The sequence below is a fragment of the Crinia signifera genome, chromosome 8 (assembly GCF_055691185.1).
Source record: "Crinia signifera chromosome 8, ASM5569118v1, whole genome shotgun sequence".
Classification (NCBI taxonomy): Eukaryota; Metazoa; Chordata; class Amphibia; order Anura; family Myobatrachidae; genus Crinia; species Crinia signifera.
Genome location: NC_139224.1, coordinates 18,467,339 through 18,478,631, shown reverse-complemented (window position 1 = coordinate 18,478,631; position 11,293 = coordinate 18,467,339). Strand labels below are relative to the sequence as shown.

Below are 11,293 nucleotides of genomic sequence, written 5' to 3'. Positions count from 1 at the left end.
GTACAAAAAGTATGTGCAGCACATACTTTTTGTACTGTACGATGAGGTGCCGTGGGAGCACGCACCCCATCGTACAGCATCGCACCGCCCGCATCGGTGCATGTGTGGCCTCCATTATGGGCTACATTTTCAGAAGTGGATCCCACCCATTAGTGCCCAACTGGCACAGCCACCGATGTGCCATAGCCTCAGCACAGCACATATCCGTTACCTGCCACTTATCGGAGTCCTTGTGCTAAATGGTCTGTGTGCACACCACTGCTGGACTCTGGAGAACTACAGAAGTGTGACAGGCGTCAGGACGGTGTGATGGGCGTTGGACACCGGGATGGTGTGAGGGGCGCTGGGGAAGGGTGTTGGACACAACAAGGAGGACTATTAAGTAACATTGGGGTTTATTCTAGTTCATTCTTTCTGACAAAATCCTTCTTAGATGGACAAAACCATGTGCACTGCAGGGGGGCAGATGTAACATGTGCAGAGAGAATTAGATTTGGGTGAGTTATTTTGTTTCTGTGCAGGGAAAATACTGACTGCATTATTTTACACTTCAATATATATCTCACTTTGAAGAAAAAACCCACCCAAATCTAATTCTCTCTGCACGTTACATCTGCCCCACCTGCAGTGCACATGGTTTTGTCCATCTAAGAAGGATTTTGTCAGAAAGAATGAACTAGAATAACCCCCATTGTCCTGGAATCTTGGATTAGACCTGGAGACAAAGCAATCGTACAACACACATCCTAACGGGTGTGGATCAGTTGGTCACCAGCAAGTTGTGAGACAGTCATTAGGTCGACTTGCATTTAGGTCAACATGTGTCTAGGTCAACATGAGTCTACGTCGACAGGGCTATAAGGTTGACAGGTGTAAGGTCGACATGGGTAAGGTCGACAGGGTCATTAGGTCAACATGGGTAAGGTCACCAGTGAAAAAATCAACTTAAACATAAAACGTACCACCACGTCCCCGCGCATGGCTCGCTATGGTGCCTCGATACTCTCGGCCCACTATTCTATTCTCCCACCACGCCCTAGAGCATGGGTCTTCAACCTGTGGCCCTCCAGATGTTGTGAAACTACATGTTCCAGCATGCATTGCCACATTTTTTCCTATAAGAGCATGCCAAAACAGTCAGGGCATTATGGGACATGTAGTTCCACAACATCTGGAGGGCCACAGGTTGAAGACCTGTGCCCTAGAGGATGGTAGGGCATTAAATACCGCCTGTCAGCACATGTTATGTCGACATGGACACCGAAACGTACCACCGCGTCCCCTCACATGGCTCGCTGTCGGTACATGTCAGCTCAAAAAAACAATAAACAAAAAACCATGTCGACCTAATGTCTTGTCGACCTTAACACAAACGTCGACCTACTTGGTGGTGACCCAATGACCGTATCCCATCCCAACTGTCCTGATTACAGTGGGACAGTCCCACTAATTGGACCTTGGAGGCAGGTTGGGGGAGGTGGTGATCACTGAGGCCCAAGCAACTTAACAGTGCAGGGAGGGGATACGGGAGCTGCTCGAGGCCGTGCCTCCTTCACCCGAGGTCCTGCATGCTTAATTCCATCACGGGTGTGCTTTTCTAGGGTGAGGAATGAGCCTGGCCCCTGCTTTAGCTTCAGTGACCAGTTGACGTGTTGGCCTCCATCTTGCTCTACCTTTCCTTTAGTGAGCGGTTTACGACCAGCCTTCACTATGTCAAGGAGGGAGGCGCTATACAGTAAGTATGCTGTTTGCAAGCCACAGCCATAGTCAGGGTAGCCGTTTGGGGCAGGAGAGTCTGGTTGGGGAGAAGCATGTCCACCATTACTGTCATTCCTTTATTAATTCAACAAATTCCATGTAGCTTATGGTGCAAATGATGAATATATATTTTACATTTATTTACATATTGTAATGGTAATCAACAAAAATGTATTTTGTTTCCATAAACATAAAACAGTAACAAATGTATCAAAAATACTTTCAAGGTGTAAGCTGAAACTGAGCAAAATGAACCATATAGTGTTCATCCTAGCACCCTGCATCTTCCAACATATTCCTGCCTGGGGTGTCGCTCTGCTGTGGTGCTTCTAGCACAGTATGGTCTGCATATCAATGCTGAAATACAGACCACACTGTGCTAGAAGTACCAGGCAGGGATTGCACGGGGGTTAGAAGATGCAGGCTGCTACAATGACCACCACATAGCTAATTAAAAGACCTATGATAATGTAGTTGTCTGTCAGCGTATTTTCTGTGTGCATTGTGGGTGACTCCGCATCCTCCAGCCTTCTCCGGTAACGGGACATGGCGGCCTCTGCTACCATGCAGGACGCCTCAGTGATGTCACGGGCTTCGGATGTCCGCAGTTCCATGTGTTGTAGCATCCTGCACTGATGGCTAATGCCCAGCTGGTATAATGCCACCTTCCTACGCCTCACCCATAGAGGAGGTCCAGGTTTCGGCAGGATGTCAGGCTCTAGCTCAGAAATACTTATTAGCGCCCCCTACAGGGGAAGAAGTTATTGGTAACACACAGAACGTGAGCGGCAGGAACGGCACCCTCTACGTTACCAGGAACAGCGCCCTCTTCACCACGTTACTTCCGCTGTATTTTTCTATCAATGGTTTCATGAACTCTGGGCGATTCTTCTTTAACTCGAGATCATCTTTGTGCTCCCAGATGGGGTAACCATCGGGGCGTAAACCCGTGCGGAGGAAGTGCCTGGTGCTGCCCACCTCTCCATTATTCTTCAGCAGCGCCTGAGTGACGTAACAGAGGTCCAGCTTAAACTCGTCCATCATGCCAGTTATAACCTCCTCCAGCCCCTGCATGTCAGACGGGGTTGGGCTGGGAGGTCCGTCCTCTACTCGGGTTTGGGAATCTTGGCATGTTACAAACTCCTTAAGGCTGAGAGATGGCGCTGGCGGTGCTGCGGGTGTTGGGTTATCATCAACCTGTCAGACAAGAGATAAGACAAACGCTAACTCTGGATTCATAGCAGCCGAGTATCTGCTCATTCACAGTCATCATAGAGCAGCGCGGTGCTTCCGAGCGAGCACCTTACGGGGACTGACCTATGACATACGTATAGGGCTATATACTGTGCCGGGCTGTATACTCTACTGCACCATATACTGCATTGGGCTATATATTCTACTGCACCGTGCTATATATACAGTTATATACTGCACCGTGCTATATACTCTACTGCACCGTGCTATACCATATATACAGGGCTATATACTGCACAGTGCTATATACTCTACTGCACCGTATAATGCGCCGTGCTATATACTCTACTGCACCCTATACTGCGCTGTGCTATATACTCTACTGCACCGTGCTATATACTCTACTGCACCATATACTGCACTGTCCTATATAATCTACTGCACCATACACTGCAGCATGCTATATACTCTACTGCACCGTGCTATACTGTATATACAGTGCTATTTACTGCACCGTGCTATATACGCTACTGCACCATGCTATATACTCTACTGTACCATATACTACGCCGTGTTATATACTCTACTGCATCGTGCTATATACTCTACTGCACCGTGCTATACTGTATATACAGTGCTATTTACTGCACCGTGCTATATACTCTACTGCACCCTATACTGCGCTGTGCTATATACTCTACTGCACCGTGCTATATACTCTACTGCACCATATACTGCACTGTCCTATATAATCTACTGCACCATACACTGCAGCATGCTATATACTCTACTGCACCGTGCTATACTGTATATACAGTGCTATTTACTGCACCGTGCTATATACGCTACTGCACCATGCTATATACTCTACTGTACCATATACTACGCCGTGTTATATACTCTACTGCATCATGCTATATACTCTACTGTACCATATACTGCGCCGTGTTATATACTCTACTGCACCGTGCTATATACTCTACTGTACCATATACTGCGCCGTGTTATATACTCTACTGCACCGTGCTATACCATATATACAGGGCTATATACTGCACAGTGCTATATACTCTACTGCACCCTATACTGCGCTGTGCTATATACTCTACTGCACCGTGCTATATACTCTACTGCACCATATACTGCACTGTCCTATATAATCTACTGCACCATACACTGCAGCATGCTATATACTCTACTGCACCTTGCTATACTGTATATACAGTGCTATTTACTGCACCGTGCTATATACGCTACTGCACCATGCTATATACTCTACTGTACCATATACTGCGCCGTGTTATATACTCTACTGCATCGTGCTATATACTCTACTGCACCGTGCTATACTGTATATACAGTGCTATTTACTGCACCGTGCTATATACGCTACTGCACCATGCTATATACTCTACTGTACCATATACTACGCCGTGTTATATACTCTACTGCATCGTATACTGCGCCATGCTATATACTCTACTGTACCATATACTGCGCCGTGTTATATACTCTACTGCACCGTGCTATATACTCTACTGTACCATATACTGCGCCGTGTTATATACTCTACTGCACCGTGCTATACCATATATACAGGGCTATATACTGCACAGTGCTATATACTCTACTGCACCCTATACTGCGCTGTGCTATATACTCTACTGCACCGTGCTATATACTCTACTGCACCATATACTGCACTGTCCTATATAATCTACTGCACCATACACTGCAGCATGCTATATACTCTACTGCACCTTGCTATACTGTATATACAGTGCTATTTACTGCACCGTGCTATATACGCTACTGCACCATGCTATATACTCTACTGTACCATATACTGCGCCGTGTTATATACTCTACTGCATCGTGCTATATACTCTACTGCACCGTATACTACGCCATGCTATATACTCTACTGCACTATATACTCTACTGTACCATATACTACGCCGTGTTATATACTCTACTGCACCGTATACTGCGCTGTGCCATATACTCTACTGCACCTTGCTATACTGTATATACAGTGCTATTTACTGCACAGTGCTATATACGCTACTGCACCATGCTATATACTCTACTGTACCATATACTACGCCGTGTTATATACTCTACTGCATCGTATACTGCGCCATGCTATATACTCTACTGTACCATATACTGCGCCGTGTTATATACTCTACTGCACCGTGCTATATACTCTACTGCACCGTATACTACGCCATGCTATATACTCTACTGCACTTTATACTCTACTGTACCATATACTACGCCATGCTATATACTCTACTGCACTTTATACTCTACTGTACCATATACTACGCCATGCTATATACTCTACTGCACCGTATAATGCGCCGTGCTATATACTCTACTGCACCGTATACTGCGCTGTGCTATATACTCTACTGCACCGTGCTATATACTCTACTGCACCATATACTGCACTGTCCTATATAATCTACTGCACCATACACTGCAGCATGCTATATACTCTACTGCACCTTGCTATACTGTATATACAGTGCTATTTACTGCACAGTGCTATATACGCTACTGCACCATGCTATATACTCTACTGTACCGTATACTACGCCATGCTATATACTCTACTGCACTATATACTCTACTGTACCATATACTACGCCGTGTTATATACTCTACTGCGCCATGCTATATACTCTACTGCACCGTATACTGCGCTGTGCCATATACTCTACTGCAACTTTTCCGGCACCATGCTATATACTGCCCCATGCTATATACAGTGCCAAGGTATATATACAGTGCTACTGAGATCTGCTGTGCGGGATACAGAGATCTGCTATGCGGGAAACCTATACAGCACCGCACAGGTGGTCTCTCTCCTCTAAACACAGTGGTTAGGGTTATGTGTGCTGCAGTGATGGGATAGGACAGGACTGGGGAACATGGCAGCAGGTAGCGGATAAGTTATACCTCTCCATCTATAGAATATATACAGTAGCTCAGTACTAATACTGTACAGCGATGTGCAATAATGGTCGACATGCGTCATACCTCAAACTCCATGTTTGCAATCTCAAATATGTGCAGGTCCCCGGAGTCTTCCTTTTCCCTGACATCCTGACCACGGGACTTATCCAGGGACTTAGACGTCCTATTCCCTGAGGAGACATAAACATGGGGAAGTCACAAGTTGTACAGAAGGCGAAATGTGCCACAGAGAACTTATCCTCCAATGGTTATGCTTCATTTATCCTCCAATGCTGTCTGCAGCATTGTACAGAATTCTACACAAACCCTGTCCTTCGCCAACTAATGCTACAGAGGACCCTGACCACCTACCACGGGTCAGATGACCCTTGTTAGATCAATTAACAAGTCCCTTCGATATATTCAGTCACAGCTGCTGGCCTTTTGCTACTGGAGTAGGAGAACACAAGAATACAAGCAGGTTTGATGTACTGTAAGCAGTATTCTACTTTATTACAGCTGGCTCACATTCTTATACACAAAACGGCATAACTGCAACACACACCTGACCAGCACTCTGGGCTGTCTGGCTGCATACATTAATCTTCCCCCAAGGGAGAAGTTACAGACTAAAAATTGGTTCTCCATCTTGTATCATAAGGGATGGTCCATCTCGTAACTAATTAGAATGTCACCTCCCCTAACTGGGGGACTGGGGTCACACACAGGGGATGGGGCTTCATCTGCCATGGGACTGAGGACCCTCTCCACCTGCCACAGGTCAGATGACCCTGACCACCTGCCACGGGACCTTAACCATGTTAGGGGCTGTATGGGGGTCACACGCAGGGGTTGAGGGCTGTATGGGGGTCCCACATAGGGGTTGTAGACTTTTGGGGGGTCACTGGCTTTATGGGGGTCACACACGGGTTGCAGGCTGTATGGGGGTCACACACAGTGGTTGTAGGCTGTATGGGGGTCACACACAGTGGTTGTAGGCTGTATGGGGGGACTAAGTAAAAACCGGACCCGGATAAGACACCGGAACGCCGGACCAGACATCAAACTCTGCATTCCGGAGCTTATAGTGTCTGGTCCGAGGGGTGTCCCATGCGGGGGGTGTCTTGTCCGGGGGGATGCCTGTGATTGCTCACACCAGGGACATGGGGAAGGGGAGATTACAGCCTCCCCGTGTGGTCTGGACCGTTCCAGTTTTTATTACACCCCCGGACCATGCGGTGAGGCTGTATTCTCCCCCCTCTCCTCTCCCAGGTGACAGGTGCGAGAGCAGCATCATCAGATGGAGCACCCCCGGACAGGACACCCCCAGACCGGATACTACAAGCTCCGGAAAGCAGAGTTTGATGTCCAGTCCGGCATTCCGGTGTCTTATCCGATTCCGGATTTTACCCATACCCCTGTATGGGGGTCCCACACAGGGGTTGCAGGCTGTATGGGGGTCCCACACAGGGGTTGCAGAATGTATGGGGGTCCAACACAGGGGTTGCAGAATGTATGGAGGTCCAACACAGGGATTGCAGGCTGTAAGCCGGTCCCACACACGGGTTGGGGCTGTATGGAGGTCCCACACAAGGGTTGGGGCTGTATGTGGTCCCACACAGGGATTGCAGGCTTTATGGGGGTTGCAGGCTGTATGGGGGTCACACACAGGCGTTGGGGCTATATGGGGGTCACGCACAGGGGCTGGGGCTGTATTGGCGTCGTACACAGTGGTTGCACGCTGTATGGGGGTCGTACACAGGGGTTGCAGGCTGTATGGGGGTCACACACACAGGGGTCGCACACAGGGTTTGGGGTGCAGTATGGGGGTCGGTATCGGAGTTGGAAGGTAAGGGATCTCCGGTCAGACCTGCTGGAGGGGCTGCTGCTTGCTGGGGTCTTTTTGTTTCTGCCATAATCACTTGAGCGTGTTGTTGTCGTTCTCCTCTGTCGTCGGCCATTTTCTTGGAGACCTAAAGAGCCCGAGCCATGCGCACTGTCCTACAGAAAATGGCGCCTACGCCGGAGACACTGTTGTATTTACTCTTCTATTCTTCTTGTTCCCCCTCTAGAATGTAGTCTCTCAAGTCATAACGGAGCAGGACCCTCCACCCTCATGGCAGCAGGTCCCCTGATACTGTGTGTCCTCTATTGTACTGTGCTGCTCTGTACTGGGCACTGCGCATCCCTTGTGGCTAGGGTTACCAACTCATCCCTTTAATCTGGGACACATATTAATTACACAGGTTCTGTGGCAGTTTAAAACCAGGTGAAATGGAGTCTTGAGGTTGTGGCAGTTTATAACCAGGTGAAAGCCAGCCACAGAACCTGTGTAATTAATATGTGTCCCAGATTAAAGGGATGAGTTGGTCACCCTACTTGTGGCACCATATGAATATAACATCACAAGTGTGGTGTGTGTGCACGGTATTGCCCCCTCCCACCACTGGTGATGGTAACACCACAGCCCATATAACAATGCCGGGTACACACCTACACAATCATCCTGCTGACCGCCTAATCACGTATGTGGGAGTGCTAGTCGATGAGCGCCACAAGAGGACGCGCCCAGTACCTGGGCTACCTACACCTCTGATGTTTGTGGGACTGTGCATGTGCGGAGCGGGTGCAGAGTCCTCCCAGGCAGAGCCCCTATGCCGCAGCCTGTGGTGGCGGAAGGGGATGAAGACTAGCCACCCTGAGCCATCTTAGGGTTACTGAGGCGGCAATAGTTGCACATGTGATCTGACAAGCCACCCGCCAGCATTGAAGGCTATCAGAGCTGACTTTCTTAAAGTCGGATCTGTTGTGTTGGAAGTGGCCGCGGATTGTTGAATTGACAGACATTTTTGGACAATACGCGACCGTTTACGCCGATCCATGGAGTTTCTGCCACTCAACAGTTGGAACATTAAATTCCGGCAGTCGAGTTACTGTCGGGTCGGACGAAAACAGCCTGGGATTCCGACTGTCGGGATGTTGCGACAGTTGGAATCCCAGATTGATTACCCCCCTAAAGGCCCCCATACACTATGCGATTTTGGGACGATTTCATCCGATTTCGGCACTTTGTGCCGATAATCGGATGAAATCGGCCCAAAATCATAGGTATGTGACATTTGATCCGATCCGATGCGCGGTCCCGTGCGCATCGGACCGGATCAGGGAGGTCGGACGGTCTGTACATACGATCACGTCCGACCTCCCTGTATGCATATGCCTGCCACCTGACAGGCATATGCATACAGACACCGGGGGAGTAGTGGGGGCGGCCAGCGGCAGCAGTGGTGGGGGCGGGCAGCGGCGGTGGGGACGGGCGGCGTGTGCGGTGAGCGCAGTGTACTTACACATAGCAGCAGCGGCGGGGACGGGACGCGCAGTGGCGGCTATTATATTTTTAAAATACTTGTCAAATGACCGGCCGCTCTCTGATTGGCCGGAGAGCTCTCAGCCAATCAGAGAGCGGCAGGTCATTTGACAAGTATTTTAAAAATATAATAGCCGCCACTGCGCGTCCCGTCCCCGCCGCTGCTGCTATGTGTAAGTACACTGCGCTCACCGCAAACGCCGCCCGTCCCCCGCCGCCCCCACTACCGCCGCTGGCCGCCCCTACCACCGCTGCCCGTCCCCACTACTGCCGCTGCCCGCCCCCACTACTGCTCACCGCCCTGCAGCTCCCCGGGGTTTTTTTTACATGGGATAAATCGCATGCGATTTATCCCATGTAAAAATGGCACATCAAGTGCCAAATTGTATGTGAGCCTCCCGGGGAGCTGCCGGGCGGCTCGCAGGTAAATTGGGTCCGACTTGTCCCTAGGACAAGTCGGCCTATAAGCCTTAAAAAAGAGATAAAAGTGAGGATGATAAAGAGTGATAACTGGCCATCAAATCAAGAGCTTCTAACTGCCATTTTCAAACACAGCATATAACATGACATTTGGGGGCTGATTGGATATTTATCACCCTTGCGTTTATATCTTGTTAAGGCATAATACCCTTAGCTCCTCCCACTTCCTTTCTCTCCCTCTCACGCTCTCCTCTCACCCTTTCCTCTCTCTCTCTCTCTCTCTCTCTCTCCCTCTCAACATATCACCCTTTATCTCTACCTCTCCCTCCCTCTCACCCTCTTCCCTCCCCCATCTCCCTCCCTCTCACCATCTCACACTCTAACTCTCTCTCAACCTCTCTCTCTCATCATCTCATCCTCTACTCTGTCTCTCCATCTCCTCTCCTTCCCTCTCATCATCTCACCCTCTCCTCTGTCTCTCCATCTCCTCTCCTTCCCTCTCATCATCTCACCCTCTCCTCTGTCTCTCCATCTCCTCTCCCTCCCTCTCATCATCTCACCCTCTCCTCTGTCTCTCCATCTCCTCTCCTTCCCTCTCATCATCTCACCCTCTCCTCTGTCTCTCCATCTCCTCTCCCTCCCTCTCATCATCTCACCCTCTCCTCTGTCTCTCCATCTCCTCTCCTTCCCTCTCATCATCTCACCCTCTCCTCTGTCTCTCCATCTCCTCTCCTTCCCTCTCATCATCTCACCCTCTCCTCTGTCTCTCCATCTCCTCTCCTTCCCTCTCATCATCTCACCCTCTCCTCTGTCTCTCCATCTCCTCTCCCTCCCTCTCATCTCACCCTGTCCTGTGTCTCACCCTCTCCTCTCTTTCTCTCCCTCCCTCTCACCATCTCCTCTCTCTTACTCCCTCTCATCATATCACCCTCTCCTCACCCTTTATCTCTACCTCTCCCTCCCTCTCACCATCTCACCCTCTAACCCTCTCTCTACCTCCCTCTCACCCTCTCCTCTGTCTCAACATCGCCTCTCCCTCCCCTCTCATCATCTCACCCTCTCCTCTCACCTCTCTCCCTCCCTCTCACCCTCTATCACCCTCTACCCCCCTCTCAACATCTCAACCTCTGGGTGAGAATTAAAGCCGCCCAGGTTCAGCGGCAGTGCAATATGTCCGCTGAACTCAGACTTTTTTTTAAAAGGGCAATTAACTTACAAGGCATGGGTTTGGCAGACATCTTGCACTGCCGCTGAACTCGGGCGGCATTAAATCACACCCTCTATCTCTTACCCTCTCCTCTCTCTCACAATCTCACCCACCCTTTATATCTCCCTTTACCTCTCCTCTCTCCAGCTCCTCTCCTCTCTTCCACACTCTCCCCCCCCCCCCCCCCCCCCCCCCCACTGCAATGAAGGGCCCACAGCGGATGGCAGTATGTGCTATCACTAAGCTTGGTTGTGGCATTATCTGTCTAGGGTCGGCTCTGGCAATATGGTCGATGAGCGACCATATTGCCAGCGATTGAAGTGTGCACCGGCAATAAATCGCCAGGTGCGCGTTCCTGTTTTCAGCCCCTAATGGTCGCTGGT

At 49.6% G+C, this 11,293-nt stretch overlaps 1 protein-coding gene across 1 annotated transcript; it reads right to left on the bottom strand.

Moving 5' to 3' along the window:
- Positions 1 to 1,821: 1,821 nt before the first annotated feature.
- TERF2IP (TERF2 interacting protein) lies at positions 1,822 to 7,954 on the bottom strand. Its single transcript, XM_083155883.1, has 3 exons — positions 7,787 to 7,954; positions 6,001 to 6,107; positions 1,822 to 2,955 (listed from the first exon to the last, which is right to left on the bottom strand). The coding sequence occupies exons 1-3, from the start codon at positions 7,875 to 7,877 to the stop codon at positions 2,563 to 2,565; spliced, it is 591 nt and encodes a 196-aa protein (XP_083012009.1). The 5' UTR covers positions 7,878 to 7,954; the 3' UTR covers positions 1,822 to 2,562.
- Between the last annotated feature and the right edge of the window lie 3,339 nt (positions 7,955 to 11,293).

What these genes read in the sequence shown, in the direction of transcription:
- TERF2IP (XM_083155883.1), bottom strand. Translation starts at nt 7,877, where the DNA reads ATGGCCGACGACAGAGGAGAACGACAACAACACGCTCAAGTGATTATG. An exon ending in AGCAGCAGCCCCTCCAGCAG is followed by an intron (nt 6,108 to 7,786) that starts GTCTGACCGGAG and finishes ATGTCTCCTCAG; the next exon opens with GGAATAGGACGTCTAAGTCC. An exon ending in TTGCAAACATGGAGTTTGAG is followed by an intron (nt 2,956 to 6,000) that starts GTATGACGCATG and finishes CTTGTCTGACAG; the next exon opens with GTTGATGATAACCCAACACC.